General features: G+C 39.1%; 1 protein-coding gene across 7 annotated transcripts in view; it reads left to right on the top strand.

Moving 5' to 3' along the window:
• Window positions 1-16,874, top strand: part of NR5A2 (nuclear receptor subfamily 5 group A member 2) — a 134,961-nt gene that overhangs the window by 67,473 nt on the left and 50,614 nt on the right. For all 7 annotated transcript variants that reach the window (XM_073884509.1, XM_073884510.1, XM_073884505.1 and 4 more), the window contains 2 exons: window positions 3,911-4,030; window positions 13,867-14,014. In XM_073884509.1, the coding sequence (XP_073740610.1) occupies window positions 3,911-4,030; window positions 13,867-14,014 (268 nt within the window). The remainder of the gene's footprint in view (window positions 1-3,910; window positions 4,031-13,866; window positions 14,015-16,874) is intronic.

Here is a 16,874-nt window from a genome sequence, read left to right on the forward strand (position 1 = left end):
GTGAAATGGAATGTTGGCATGGAAAGCCCCCTGGGAGAGTGTTAAAACAAGGAATCAATTGCTCAGGAGGAGTTTTAAAATTACAATCAGTCAAGAAGTTTTTACGAAGGGCCAGCCATGGGTCGGGACCTGCCAGCACACGTGGGAAGGGTCAGATGCATGTTTCTGGGGTGTTCATCACGTGGGGCAAAGATGGTTGTTTATTCTACCAACACGGAAGGACTTGCTTGCTTCTCTTGTGGGCTAGGTACCAAAGATACACAGGTGAAAAGCAGAAACCGTGCAGAAGGGAAGGTAATTCAGTCATTTGGTTTTTGTCTTAACAAGCATTTATAAAATGCATCTTTTTTTTTTTTTTTTTTTTTGCCTGGTGCTGTGGTAGGCACTGTGGGAGCTCCAGGGGCAGGTTCCACCACTGTCCTCGAGGAGGGCAGACAGATTTACAAGTAATTACAGTACTTTGCAGAAACAGGGTGATAACAACAAAGATCCTATGCTAGACACGAAGGAAGAGATGATGCCCCGAACAGTACAAAATATAAAACCAAAAGTGAAGTGCTAATTACGGGAAATAGACATGTTCACCTATTCTTGCAATTTCTGAAGCAGCAGAGGAACCAGGAAATACGCAGATTTTAAAAGCCTGTCTATTTTCTTACTGCCTCTGGACCTAGGCAGCAGTGGGCAGGAGTGGGGATGAAAAAATATCCAGCCCCTCCTTAGTGAGAAACTTACAGAGGATATGTGAAAATAAAACCTTTATTTCTTCCTTGGCAATTGGCTGGCACTCCTCTCTCTCTCTCTCTCTCTCTCTCTCTCTCTCTCTCTCTCTCTCTCACACACACACACACACACACACACACACATAGAGTTTGGCATAAAATCTGAAAATGATACACCCCATTCTTTTTCTGAACACGAGACAAAAAAATATCTTTGTTTGGAAGTGTGTCTTCAACATCCCAAAAGAAAAGGTGGCCAGGAGAAGTCAGATTCTGACTTGTGATTGGAACATGGCTTGATGCTAGAAAACTGTTATCATAGTATTTCTGTCCTGTTATATACGAAAATAAGGGACCATCATATGCAAATGAAGAGGAAGAAGCCCTTAATGAGATAGCTCCCAAACTTATGCTTCTTTTCATTTTCCCTCCCCCCTTTCTCCTTTTCTGTGTGGCTAGCGGATAATCTCTTGGCTCTTTCATCTTTCCAAAATGGGAACAATAAATGCACTTTGAGGAGTCTGTATTCCCCCACCCATTTTGAAATTATTTGCAACATTAACATGTATAATAATTATTTCTGGGGAGACAATCTCAGAGGGGTGTATTTTAGGTTTTCCTCAAAAGAGCGATAAATCACTAAAGCTTCATAGCTCGCTCTCTCTCTCTCTCACACACACACCCCAAAAACCAAAAAACTTACAGTGGAACCAAATTGTCATCACAGACTGATAAATTTGAAATAAGATACTGTCATGTTTTTGCTGAAATGAGAATAAAACCCAGGAGAGCAAAGTATGCTTTGTTTGGAAATGACACCAAGCATCTGGTGAGACAGTTCCTGGAATGTGCCCTGGATGCCACAACATGTATGTTTTTGGGACATTTGGCCACTGCTCCTTGTGACAACAGTTTATGGAGAACATTTAGCTGGATCTGCATCAACTGCTGCCCAAAGGCTGACTTGTCACACCATACAACACTGGAGATTTTTCTGTAGAGAAGAATATGACCTCCTACTGTCACTAAACCACCAAGTCATGTTTGGGTGAACATTGTCCCCCATGAGAGTCCTTCTCACAAGGTAGGGACTGCTTTTGTCTTGCTCACCATTATATCCCAGGTCTGGCACTCATACCCACCAAAGAATCAGCTATTAAAAATAATCGATGTATTTAATGAATAAAATTTTTTTTAAGATTTATTAATTTTGTTCGTTTATTTATAGATTTGATTTATTTGAGAGAGATAGCATGCCATAGAGGCAGAGGGAAAGGGAAAAGCAGACTCCCTGCTGAGCAAGGAGTCTGACTTGGGGCTCGATCCCACAACCCAGGAGATCACAACCTGAGCGAAAACCAGGAGTCGGCCACTTAACTGACTGAGCCACCCAGGCGCCCATGAATGAAATTCTTTTGGTCAGAACAGACTAACCGGTTCAAAGTATTTCTGATGGAGATGTTTGGGGATGTGTTTTCCTGATCACAGAGCCTAATTGTAGTTTTCTGTAGTTTCAATACTACTGCTTTTCTCCTTCTCCACAGAATCCATGTCCATCAGGCACGAGCCCTCGGTCTGATGTATTTTCATTTGTGTATTTACACTTTACGAAGGGGATTTCCCATCCACTACCTTATTTCATCCTCACAAAAACTTTCCCATATTTTTAGGTGAGAAAATAAGTCTTAGAGAGTTACGTGATTTGACTAAGCTCTCACAGCTGGAAAGTATCGAACTGAGTCTTGAATCCTTTGTACCATGAGTTCAGTGCTCCCTTGATCATGTTCACTATGTCCCGGAGTCATGGAAATAAAGTTAGTCACAAGCTTATATCAGTACTAATCAATGTATGAATGGAAACTTCCTAAGAAACAGCCAGCTATCCAGAGTTCCATTGAATGGCCACTTAAAAATGAATTTGTTAAAAGTAAGTCAAATTCATCTCATTTAGAAAATTCTAGCACCTCCTGATGTAATTTGGAGACAGCCTAGAGCTTGAGAGAGCGAAAGGGAATTTTTTAGGCAGGTCTCTGAGCCCTATTTTCTCATCTATAAATTTAATACAATGATAACAGTTCAGCTAACTTCGAAGGCATGTTCTGTCAATCAAATCTAAAGCAATACACAAAGACTCTAAAAAAAAAACTACACAATGTATCAATGTCAGGTGTTACTTTTATAAATTCACAGTGTATGTCTAAATATGACCACTGCATTTGGAAAAACCAGGGTCTTTTATATATTACAAAAGGAAGAGCACACTGTTACAAGTAGCCATTGCAATGGGTCAATATGCTCTTCACATTCAGACCGTGGATATGTGAACTGTCCGTGAAATAAGTATGGTTTTGTCATTGAAGAATGCAGTCCCCTGGAGGACAAGGTGAAATAAAGAATAAAATGCCCACTGTGACCCAGCACATTTCATTTTAATCCTTACGGTAGTCCTGTGAGGGAGGTAATGTTCTCGGTTCATTTTCCAGTTATGGAAACCGAAGTTTAGAGTGTTTTTGGGAAAATCATCCAAATCATAAAGCAAATGTAGATGAGCCTCAAGACCATGATTGGTGATTATTCCGATAATCACCAATAATAAATATATCAATAATAAATATATCAAAATAAATAATCAAAGTCGAGGGCAGTTTGGACACACACATCAGTTAATACTGATGCCAGATAAGGCAGTGTGTCTCTTTATCTTCCAAAGTCATTCGTGCCGGCGTGCTAATTGTCTTTTAAAGAAATCTTCTCAGTTTGGCAGCTTGCTAATATCTGTGTACTATTTTAGCTTTGGGTCAATGTATTAAACTCTAGATACGTAAGCACAGACTATTTGGGGCCGTTCTAATGGGGTCTAGCGAGGACAGTGTGAGGCGCCTGGACCTCCCACAAGCAAACTCTAATAGCTCTGTTAACATTAGACAGACCGCTCTAATGGAGGGCCTTTTCCTAGCAGCTCATTGATTATAAATACTACTCTTAAGTATTCATATGTGGCCTAAAAAGTATTTATCCAAATGAAAATAATGATTTTCAGGAGCAACGATGTAAATTCCGAGCATTTGTGCCATGATGACCATTGGCAGAGACTTCTTGCTTATAGTGAGTTCTCTTATGTAGAAAATTAGGCAAAAATAAAAAATGTAGTGAATTACAGTGTCATTTTTTTTCTATTTCTTTTATAGGTTGATGACCAAATGAAGCTGCTTCAGAATTGCTGGAGTGAGCTCTTAATTCTCGACCACATTTACCGACAAGTGGTACATGGAAAGGAAGGATCCATCTTCCTGGTTACTGGGCAACAAGTGAGTATAGAGATCCCCCGCCCCCCAAAAATGTCTTTTTATTAAGCATGTTCAGAATGGCAGGAATTTAACTAGGTCAGAAGCACTCTGGTGCTTTGAAAGGGAAAGATTGGCTGCAAATAATTTAGAAAAGCTGACTTGGTGCACTCTGTTCCTACACTGATGATTATGGTTAAACTTGTAAAAGCAAACACAATCACAAACATTCTGCTGCTTTCACTCTGCTGGGATTGACAGTTGTGCTTTGAAGGGTCAAAACAACTGGTAAATCAGAATTAACGATTAGTACCCAGCATTTTTTCCTTAAGTTTCTGCATTAATCTACCACACTTGTTTTGTCAGCTATTTAAAAAGCTGATACATTGTGGAATCCTTACTATTTTGGCATCATAATGGTGGAAGAGGCTGATTCAAATATCATATATAAACTAAATATTTGGCATAAAGGCAAACGAGGGAAAAGGGACAGGGGTTCCAGTTTTCAAGAGCCAGCCATCATTCAAAAGGAAAATAGAAAAAATTACTGTTAGTTCCTACTCCTTTCTTTTTTTTTTTTTTAAGATTTTATTTATTTGAGAGAGAACGAGAGAGAGGTAGCATGAGAGGGGGGCGGGTCAGATGGAGAAGCAGACTCCCTGCTCAGCAGGTAGCCCAATGCTGGACTCAATCCTGGGACTCCAGGATCATGACCTGAGCAGAAGGCAGTCACTTAACCAACTGAGCCATTCAGGCGCTTCCCTGCTACTTTCTGAATAGATATTTTCTTAGACAAGACAACAGATACTTACTGAACATCCAACAGTGTGCCAGCCACTATTCTAGGGCATTGGCATGCATTAGTGATCAACACAAAAAAAGACCCTATCCTCGCAATGCTTAACATCATAGCAGGGAGAAGCTGACCATAACGAATCATCTTATAACAAACCTGTATATAAGAAACGTATAATGTATTAGAAGTCAACGTGCTGTTGAATAAAAGATGAAAAACAAACTGAGGGTTCTAGAGGGGAGGGGGGTGCGGGGATGGGTTAGCCTGCTGATGGGTATTAAAGAGGGCACGTTCTGCATGGAGCACTGGGTGTTATACACAAACGATGAATCATGGAACACTGCTTCAAAACGAATGATGTATGGTGATTAACATAACATATTAAAAAAAATTAAAAAAATACACACACAGAAAAGAAAAGAGAACATGCTGTGCAAAGGGGAATGCACCCATATCCATGGGGGTAGTAGGTTGCATCGTGACCCAAGGATTTCCGTGGTCAATAAGAGTAGTTGCTTTGGTCTTAGTGAAAAGGTGATGTTTTAGCAAACACTTGAAGGAGGAGAGGTCGTTGTTGGCTTCATGGATATCTGGGGAACAAAGGAGTCAATGGACCTAAGTCCAACTTTATAGGATTTTGGCATGTCCCTCCCAGTTCTTAGCCTTCATTCAATAACTGATGTGTTATTAAAATAAATGCACAGAACATAGTGATTCCATAAGTCCATTGGGTCATTCCTATTCAGGCATCGCTCCAGCGTTCAGCAATGCTTCCATACTTCAGGACTCGGGCACTGTGATCTTTTACATCTAGCCATAAATGTTTATGTGCTGTGAAACCACAGCAGTGCATATCTGAAAATGAAAGGCTGTCTCCACGCCATTTGCTGTATTATTAATAAATCACATTTTCCCAATCAAATTAAAGGCAAGCACTATTTCAGAGTTTTTGCAAATTGGATCAATTCAACCATCTCCATCATTATCTGGTCCCTGTTTTTCTGTATATCTCATGAGAAAAGCCTTCTAGACGAGAAAATAAAGTCTCATGGGCTTGACTTTCTGTACTTCCATATTTTTGTTAAGCATTTTCATCCAGTGACCCAAGTCTTTGGAGGAAATGTACCCATTTCTAGAGTTTAATCATTGGGTATGCCTCCCAACCCTCTCTCCACCCCACCTCCGTTCCCCCGCTCAGCCCTACCCGACTAGGAACTGCATTAGAAGGAACCTCAGCCCGCAAATTAATTTGATTTCATTTCATTCTGAGTTTCAGAAATCAAATGGGTTTGTGCCGTTCTTTCTCAAAGCACTTCCATTCTTGCTCTTTAGAAATACTCCTTATTTCACATTTCATTTTGCCTTAAGTGCTGCCCCTGGGTAAAGGTAATTACCATTTAAAAAGTAGAGAAAGTGCATTTCTTGTCTCTGATTTTCAAAACCAAGAACAGTCAGAAATAGATGGTATTTATCATCTTTAGTATCAATTACTGCTACTTCATGTTTTGTCATCACAACAGAATACAGAACTCCCTGGTGGAGAACTAGTTCTTCCCTTTCATCTTTCCTGTCACCCAGAGTCTTCTAGCTCCCTCCTGCCCTCATAAAGTGAGTCACATTTCTGTCAAACCCCTCTCCTACCCCTTTCCATCCAATCCAAGAATCATAATGATTCATTATAACGACATTCTTATTTATGAAAATTATGGAACAAACCTTGTATTATCTATTGTGGAATAGGCTAGACAAAACATTTTGAATCTATCTCTGGGCTTCCTGCGATTCTTTTTTTTTTTTTTTTTGAGGATCTAGTTGGCTTTATTGATTATGAATTGGGTAGCATTCCATCTAGCAAGTAGAGAAATGCTCCTGCAATTTCTTTCTTTCTTTTTTCTTTTCTTTCTTTTTTTTGGTGGGGGGGGAGGAGGGGAAAGGAGGGAATCTTAAGCAGGCTCAGTCTCCTGACCCTGAGATCATGACCTGAGCCTTAATCAAGAGTTGAAAGCTTAACCCCCTGAGCCACCCAGGTGCCCCATCCCGCAATTTCTTAAATAAAAGCAAAAGAAATGCTATGAAGGAAGACTTTTCCAAACAAAGCATGCAACCTTTCCAAAAGAATGAGAAAGATATTTTAATGTGGAGTCATAGACATATTTTTACATCTCCCCAGCACCTATTTAGTGCTGAATATGTTAGGTGCATGATAAATATTAGCTCATGGTACCAAAGTAGAACCACCCTATCGTAACCTAAGTGGTTAATTAAAACAAGTTAACTTGGACTCAACACCCAGAGTATGCATCCCCACCATGTTTCCACAACTCATCTATACCTTTTTATACCTTCCCATTTTCTGTGGTGGGGCTGAGACCCCAGCGCTGGTCTGACGTTCAGAAGTTGCTTTTCACTGTAGTAGGGCTGTACTGCTCCCCAACCTGAGATGCAGGGATGTAGGTGAAAATATTAAGTAAAATTTTCTTAGAACAGTAAATACCTCCCTGGCTGCAAGTGTGGGAAAACCTAGATTTTTTTTGTTAAAACAACAATAACAATAATAAATTATTTGGAGTATGCTAGTTTTAAGAAGATTGTTAAAGTAATGCTGAATGGAAAGGAAAGACTATGTGAAGACTAAGAGTAGGGCAATATTCGGGGGGGGGGGGGGGATTTTTTTTTTTTTAAGATTTTATTTATTTATTTGAGAGAGAGAGCGGGGAGAGGAGCAGAGGGAGAGGGACAAGCAGACTCTGCGCTCAGCGTGGAGCTAGACGTGGGGCTCGGTCTCAGGACCCCAAGATTATGACCTGAGCTGAAACCAAAAGTAGGATGCCCAACTGACTGAGCCACCCACACACTCTAGGGAGAACATGATTTTTAAAAGGAAAATGTATGGAGGTCGTTGAAGAAACCCAAAAGAGAGAGAACTTCCTCTTTCTTAGTATATAGTCTAACAGCAGTCAAACTATGGGTAGAGTATATTTTCATTACCAGTGCAGGCTGCTTGCTCTCTGGTATGAAAATGGTGTGTGTGTGTGTGTGTGTGTGTGTGTGTGTGTGTGTGTGTGTCTACCGTACACGTTGGTCTAGTTTAGAATCAAATTGACCTGTGTTCTAGTTCCTATTCCAAATCTTACTAGCTATGCCATCTTGGGCAACTCCCTTTACTGTTCAAGTTTCAGGGTCCTCACCTACCCAGTGGGGATTGTAGGGGAATCTGCTTCAGAGAATTGCAATAGGAATTACAACAAATAGTTCTGTAAAGTGCAGACATGAAAATTAGAAGCTATCAAAACTAAGCTAACATGAAGCTGACTGTATGAAGTCAACAGCCCTATGAAGAAGGTACTATTTATTATTACTATCATCCCCATTTTACAGATGAGGAACTGAGACAAAGAGAGGTAGAGTAATTCGTGCAAGGTCAAAATACAACTAATAAAAGCAGTAGAATGTTCCAATCTAGGAAGCCTGGTTCCAAAGTTCGTGTTTTTTTTTTTTTTCTTTTTTCTTTTACGGTTTTATTTATTTATTTTAGAGACAGAGCAAGAGTGAGGAGAGGAGCAGAGGGAGAGGGACAAGCAGACTCCATGCTGAGCCCAGAGCCTGACACAGGGCTCGATCTCATGACCTGAGCTGAAATTAAAAGTCAGATGATCAGTCAGCTGAGCCACCCAGGTGCCCCATTGTTTGTGTTCTTAACCAACATACTATACTGCTTTTCTGTATATCTCACAGATGCTAGAGAGCTTGCTTTCACCATAGTCTCTCCACTGGGTCTTCATGTATAATTTCTGTGCATGACAGCTTCTGTGGAACTTCCCAGCAAGACATTCATTTCTTTATTGAGCCTAAATGGCTTTGTTTTATTTATTTATTAAATTTTTTGGTGTGATGTTGTAAACACATTGTAAAAATAAATTTTAACCTCAGAAGTATTTTAACATGATTATTACCATTTTAAAATTACTTCAGCATTAAGAAAACGCTAGAAAGAAGAATGCTGCCACCCTAAATCAACTGTTTTTGTTGAGTTTTCTTCCTAAATGCGGGGTTTTCTTGGGTTTGTGAAGGAAAGAATTCCTCTGCCACCAAAACACATTGACCTACTACCACAGATTTGTGCAGAATGTTAACTTTGAAACAATGGTAGAAGCCTCAAGTCATGATGTTGATACCATGGTGAAAATATTAAACATTATTTCAAGGTAGCATGTAAAATACCCCTATGGGCAGCTGAACACTCACCTACAGGAGAAAAACAACTTGATTCACTTAATTTAAAAACATTTCTGAAGGCCTGATAATTGAAGGAAAATCAAAGATGTCGGGGAGGGGAATTAGACACAGTCCTGCACTCAGTGGTGATAAGAGGTGTAATTTATCGTCTAATGACGGTGATGCCCGAGCCTTGCATAGTGCTTTGCACTGTGCACTTTCACAGGTAAGCTGCATGACACGGGTTCAGATAAGATGGAAGGTTCAGAGGAGGAACTGCAAAGGGAGTCAGATGGGCATGTGAAGCTGTCCAGATTCCAGTTCTAGAAGGAAGTGCCTTATTTCTACAGAGATGGTATTTGACCAGACTCCTTTGCAGGTGGAGATAGAAACTGAGAGCAGTGACAAGGAATTTCTGGATAAAACTTTAACTAAACTAACTAAGCTTTAACTAAACTCCACCACCTTTTTTAGCCTCAACCAGAAGAAATACGGTACTCCCAAATCATTCTTTAGAAATTTCCAGGTTTGGGGTGTCTGAGTGGCTCAGTCTGTTAAGCATCTCCCTTCAGCTCAGGTCATGATCCCAGGTCCTGGGATCGAGTTCCTCATTGAGCTCCTTGCTCAGCAGGGAGCCTGTTTCTCCCTCTGTCTGCCTCTCCCCTGCTTGTGTGTGGGCACTCTGTCTTTCTCTCTGTCAAATAAATAAATATTAAAAAAAAAAATTTCCAGGTTTACTTATAGAATTTTCTCAACTGCCCTGTGGTGATTTGTTCTAGAACAAATGAAAATATTTATGCTCGGTATTTTTTTTTTAAGATTTTATTTATTTATTTGACAAAGAGAGCGCGAGAGAGGGAACACAAGCAGGGGGAGTGGGAGAGGGAGAAGCAGGCTTCCCATCTAGCAGGGAGCTCGATGAGGAATTCGATCCTAGGACCCTGGGATCATGACCTGAGCCGAACGCAGATACTTAACAACTGAGCCACCCAGGCGCCCCTATGCTGTTTATTTTAAGATTAATAAATAGTATTATTAAATATGCCTCAGTCTATAATATCAGGACTATAGTCCTGACACAAAGGCAACCCAGGAAGCAATTTTGTGTCAGCTTGAGCATGCATATACTGTCTACACAATGCTTTATAGCAACTCTGCTAGACAAACTAAGGAATGCAAGGCCCCAGGTACTCCTTGACCCAGTATTCTGGTATTTTCTTCCTGAACGCATCTCATGGTAAATAATGTGATGCATTTGTTACAACAGAGAAGGAAGAAAAAGACTAGACTGAATTTTTTTTAAGTGAGGGGGACCTCCAGGGAACTGCTACTTGGAGCTTGAAGAGAGAAGAAAGTTAGATAAAATAGCACAACTTTTCTCAAAAGTCCCATGGCTAGCATTGTGCCTAGCACATTATGTTCGCTAAATAAATGTTTGCAGAATGGAGTCCCTTCATAGTTCATTGAGATCTAGAGTAGTTGAAATAATCCCACTGCAAAGAACAGCCCAGGGCACTACTACCCAGTATTGAAATGAGGATTTGATGCTTCACACCAAATTTCTTAAAACTAAGGTCAGCCATCATGCATTCATTATGTCTTTTAATCAGACATCTATATAAGCATATGTTAAATAATCTTGTTAAGCAAAAAGGAAATAATTATCGGTAATATTAATTAGTGTTAGTAACTCACATAATAATTAGTATTAATATCAGTAATATCAGGATTATCATATCAGTTCTATATTTTTAACATCTTAGAGTTATGACAAGAATTTGTTTCTATCAAGTATTTTAAAAATATATGCACACAAAACATATCTGTGTGTGTGTATATATATATATATACATATATATATAAAATAACAACAGAGTCCTTTGAAGAGGGATCGCTTTTAGTATTTGCATATTGTAGCTAATTAACAGCCCCTGTAACATCATCCTAAGGGATAGGTCTACCAGCAACTTATTCATTATCTTCTATTATTGTGTATCATATTAAAATGACAGGCATCTTACAATGTACAAGTCATCAAAAATTTCAGTTATTAGAATTAAAAGCAATTTAGCTAAAACTGTTTCTACCTTCATGATGAGTGAAATTTATCCAAAGGGGACATCAGCTTATAGTATTTCTTCAATATCTGCCTTGAGTTTAATGGCACAAAGATTACATGTAAGAGAGCAATAAATTAATTTTACTAAGTACATAAAAGACAAGGCCAGCTGCTCCTAAAATGAGCACAAACTCTGCATTCAACAATGAAAATATAATTATGTTTGTAATAAAATGTAAGGAAGTTGCAGATCTATGTGCTGTTTCAGGAATAAATCACCTATCCTCCTTCGGAGCCATGCAATTTGATAAATTATCCTTGAAGGAAGTGTTATTGGAGCTCCCATTTAATAAGCATGTTTGAGCTTTCAAATTAGCATGTAAATAAATGTATAGCTATAAAGTTGTTGGTATGCCAATTGATTTCCTGAAGTTCATCTCCCTAAAGGTCTCTCAGTAAATAGAATCTTATGAAACATTTTCACTTCCTTTCGGGTATAATGTACTATACTTTCAAGTGTAAAGTTCTAGGACTTGAACTTAGTATTACACACCTGTTAGAACTGTACACATACCGAATTTTAACTAACCGATCTTTAAAAAAATGAGATTCTGGTTAATTACTACATTTTCAAGCATGCCGTTCTAGTATTTGAACTTCTTGCATACTTGTTAGAACTATACACATAGCAAAACTTAATTAACTTTATACTATGAAAAATTAATTAGTACCAACATATTTGTGGTTTATTGTAGTGCACTTTCCTTTTTGAAAGCTTCACTTGTGATTTTGATTAAAATGTGCTATGTACATACTAAGCTCCAGCTGCAGTGCATTCAACAGCTGATTCCTAGCTTAAATTGGTAGTATTAGCCCAAGTACTCTCATTTCCTGATAATCACAGAAATGGGGGGCACCTTATTATCCTCTAGCTTAACTGCTTTATTTAAAGATCAGGAAACCAAGGGATGGAGACTCCATATGACTCGCCCAAGATGCTTCGTTTGTAAGTGGCCACGTTGGCCCAGATCTCCTGTGTTGTCCCAGTTTTCTTCCACCTCTGTGACCCCGTGGGGCCTTCCTGCTGTCATTCACTCACCTGTCCTGTTTGTAGGATTTCTATTATTACCTGGGTGTAGTGAGACCATGTATAGTTGCTAAAGAATTGAGAGCTCAGGCACCACTTCTAAGTAAGAAGAACTTCCCTGGAGTAGAAAGATCTCTTGTAAGAGAACTGGCAAAATGGAAGCTGAGACATCCCTTTGGGGGCTAGGCAGATCATCCTAATGCATTCCACCGCGTTCATCTGCTTGTCCTCTCTGCCTCCTGCTCAGGATTCTGGTTGCCTGGGTCCCGGCCCTTTCTTTCACACATTCTGAAACAGACACCAAAGGAGTTCCTAGAACGCTTGATGTTTAAATGTAGTGGACAGAAGCCAGCACATGGACAAAGCAGGGAGGACAGTGCTTGATACAAGAGCAGACCTAGAACACACATTAACTGTGCCTTTTTCATGCATAGTTGACTCTACATAAACTGATTGACACCTTTGGGGGTCGTCTTTCCACTGACTCCTAATTTTTCTCACTCTTGAAAAAGGGTTTCTGTACACCCAGTATTCTCTAGTTAAAGCTGAAAATTCAACTCATCATATTTACACAATAAAAAAAATCCATTCTGCCTTGTTTTTAATTGCAAATTCTACTCTAGGGACTAGTTCTCCTGCTTAGGAGGCAGCCCTGTGCCTTCTCCTGGAGAAGCAAGTGCAGTCAATTATGGTAATGAAATGTCAATAAATATAAAAATTTAATACAGTCTGCTCCGGGTGAGTGGCAGATGAGGACTTGCCTCCCAGACAAATTTGCTGCTGCTGCAAATATTAAATGCACCTGAAAGAGTATCTGGTTGCCTGAGAGCTCTCTGGTACAAAAAGGATGGGAGCATCAGGTACCAACTGGGCTTTCCCATTATGCTATAATTGCAGCAGCAAAGCCAGTACCATCATTGACAGCCATCCCAACATCTTAACTTATTATTATAAACTGAACTTTTTATGTCCCCCTGAATAAGATTGGTGCATTGCAGCACCTTTTTTTTTTTTTTAATGAGGAAGAAAATAAGCCCTTTTTGTTATGTTTTCCATATCAAGAAATTATTCCTCTTAAGAAGATCATTGCTGTCTTTAGAGAGAAATGTATTAATCATATGAATGAAAATAGTAGTTGTTGCTTTTTAGGAAGCGACCCGCTAAAGAATAATCTAAATGTGATTCTTTCATCATCCACAAGCATGCATTCTTGGACAATGACTGCTTTAAAACATAGTCTCTTAATAAAATAAAAATGGAAACATACCTCTGCCTTCACTTTCCTCATGCACTAGTTAATGTCATCGTGTGCACATAGCATGCTGTTCTGGATTCAATTTTTTTTGATAGTGTAGTTTTCTTTAAGCTGATTTGTGAAAGTTAAAAATTATTAACCTTATGTGATAATGTAATTTCACAATAGAAAAAAGATGAAGGCATATACCTGTGAAATTTAGGTAGGCAAAATCTGTTCCCTACAAAGCTTATCAAAATGATTAGATTTATCAGCATAATTATGATGCATCTCAGAATCATAACATGTCTCAAACCATCTTCATGGGCAATGTCCCCTCTTATAAATCTATAGTGCAATCTGATTTTACCCACAATTCCTAAAAATTGCAAATAAAATATTTGTTTCTGATTCTTTTTTGTTGTTGTTTCTGATTCTGACAGTCATTACAACTGATTCTGTGTTGCAGGTGGATTATTCCATAATAGCGTCCCAAGCCGGGGCCACCCTCAACAATCTCATGAGTCATGCACAGGAGTTAGTGGTAAAGCTTCGCTCTCTACAGTTTGATCAACGAGAGTTTGTGTGTCTGAAATTCTTGGTGCTCTTTAGTTTAGGTAAGGAATCCTTTTCTCATACTCTGTACAACCAGATGTTATTAGGTGATGCCAAACTCTTGAGTGTCACGAAGTCAGTGCATGCTTTTGTTCTACCAAGATAATGCCCTCCTTTTGAAATCCCAAAGTCGTCAAATGTGAATACATTCTTATGTATATATTTCTGCATGACTCAGCACCTGTGAGTAGATGGGTTGGGGCATGGAAAAGGAGTTATTACATGGGAGTCCTGAAGTTTCTCCTGTAATGGACATGATGAGTAAGTAGGCAGAAGCCATAGGAGGCTGTGTCAGAAGGTCGAATGGAAATGGCTTAGGAAAGACATATGGTATCAAATTGTAGCCATCCTTCTGCTGTTGATCATTTCTGTGTGCCTTTTGTTAGAGCTTGCAAGCTATTGCTGTTTTTATTGTAAAATATGGGTAGTAATTAAAAACCTGTTTCTTAAGTCTCGATCAGGATTAACCAGAGAATGTTTATAACTAGATGCATCACTATTCAAGTATATAAGATGATGGTTGTCAAGGGGAAAGGATGCTTCTTTAGGAAAGCTTTGGAGAAGAAAGATAACTAAGCAAGACAGATTGGCTAAATCAAGGTTCTCAGTGAGTCAGTCGAGAAAAATCACCACTGCTTGGAATAAAAAAAGGATTAAGGAGATGGATTTTTATTGACTTCAAAGGAACAGATTTTTCTGCCTGTCCCATACTTGATTTCTGTATTTTCTTGGCTTAATAAAGCCAACTTAAATAAACTTTTTGCCAAGTCCATTTATTACTTATTGGCAGACAGCTGAGGGAGGCAACTTCCCCTGAATGAAAAAAAATGCAGAAATCAGATTTACCAACATATGTTTTTTCTTTAGTCTTCAGTTATAAGATAGTTGTGAACTCATAGCCTAAGAAATAAAACAATAAAACAAACTGCAAAGTAAAACAGATGTGTCTACTCTCCAGATTTGGTACTTTCGCTTTAAAATTCCTCTTGACAGCGTTGCACAACTGTTGCTAATAAAGGGATAGTTTGAAGTAATAGAACCAGAGTTAATTTTTCACGTGTAGTCAACATTTAAAATAAGAAGAACGTTTTCATATTTCGGAAAATGTGATAAGTATAGCAAAGAGAAATGTTACTGAAAATTTAAAAAGACAACAGAATTTCATAGATGTAGTGTTCAAAGGTTTACAGTGCCAGGACTGGATCCTGTGTGGTTTCTGTATTAACCACTATAAATAGGAAAGTTCTATTCAAGTGAGTCAACATCTTTTACCCATGAACAGTTTTTAGAAAATCAAGAGGAAGATAGCACAGGCCTGCTTGCTCTAGTCTCACAAATCATTCTGGTGTATGGCAAGATCTTAGTCTTTTCAACTAGCACATTTGATCAGTAATTAAATGGAAAAAGTGGTAATATATGTTAAGGAATCTTACTGCATCTTAGTGATAAAATATTTAAAGAGAGTCATCTCACTTCAGTGGTATTTTAAATTAGTTGAATAACTGCATTACATTTGAAGATATAGACATTAACCATGGGCCATGTTTCGTTTTCCTCGCTTTTATCTTCTTTCATCATTTTTCAAAATTATTAGGTTCTCTGCCAATACTGAGGAAGTAGGGGCTGGAGTGGTGCTTCTGAAGTGCTTTCAATCTTTGAATCTCACAAATTATCATCCTGAACCATTGGGCCAGGTATTTCCCAGAACCTCAACCACACACTCTCTTATTTGAATGTGTTGACTGTGTCAGGAGTCTGGGGACCACGGAATAACTAACTTAGTGTTCCTTAAAACTCCGCCTGTTTGTTGTTTAAGGGAAAAAAAAAAAGAAAGCATGGCTTCCATATCAGAGGTAGATAGAGTTTTGGCCAAAATTTTTTTTTTCAAGAGTTTGTTTTTAAAGAAGCAAGAAGATGGTAACTGGCAATAACGTTCAGGTAGTTTCCAATTTGCAAATGGAAACTATTTCCCCCCAGAAAAACAATGATAAATAATCTTTTTTGGGCAGCTTTATTGAGGTGTGTGGATAATTAACCTTTGGGTACCCAGGCCAGTCCCCAAACACCTGTTTTGCCTATAATGGGAATGAAATCATAGCAGAACCACCCTTGAAAGCTGAACCCAAGTCCAGATTTGATACCTGCTGTCTCAAACCCTCATGAGTTTGTGCGCGCGCGTGCGCGCACACACAACACACACACACACACACACACACACACACACACACACACAGCCCCAAGTCTGAAAACCAATACATTCTGATCCCAGCTCAGCCTTCAGCCTCTGATCCTGGAGGAAAAATGAGCACTGATCATAGGTCAGGGGCTGCGTTGAGAGAGGACTGCAGCAGTATTCTCTTGGTGGAGATGAAACCGCGTTTACCACATGGAGCTGGTGAGAGAAAGTAGGATGTGAGCCCTAGCAGGTAAAACATTCTAAGCCAGAAGAATGGCTGGTGCAAAAGCATGAAGGCAAGAAAGAGCAAGACGAGTTCAAGAGCTAGTAGGAGATCAAGATGGCTTGAGGGAAGCCTCAGTTATGACTGGAGGGGTGGTCAAGAGCCTGGTCATGGAGGTCCTTAAGGCATTCAACAGATGCTTACTGAGCACTTTTCTGTGTCAGGTGCTGAGGTAGGCACTGGGGATACAATGGTAAACAGAAGTAGGTGCCATGATCTTCATTCTGTAGGCAATTAGGAAGTATAGCTGGATTCTTTTAAAGGAGTGAAGTGTGGTTAAGTTGATTTGCTTTTCTGGTAGTAATGTGGAAAGTGGACTGGAGACAAACAAGGCTGGAAACTTTGTGTTCACAGGTGGTTTTTTTTTTTTTTTTTTAAAGATTTTATTTATTTGACAGAGAGA

Source organism: Callorhinus ursinus, unplaced genomic scaffold, assembly GCF_003265705.2.
Source record: "Callorhinus ursinus isolate GAN/ISIS: 27379988/994484 unplaced genomic scaffold, GSC_fseal_2.0 scaffold57, whole genome shotgun sequence".
NCBI lineage: Eukaryota > Metazoa > Chordata > Mammalia > Carnivora > Otariidae > Callorhinus > Callorhinus ursinus.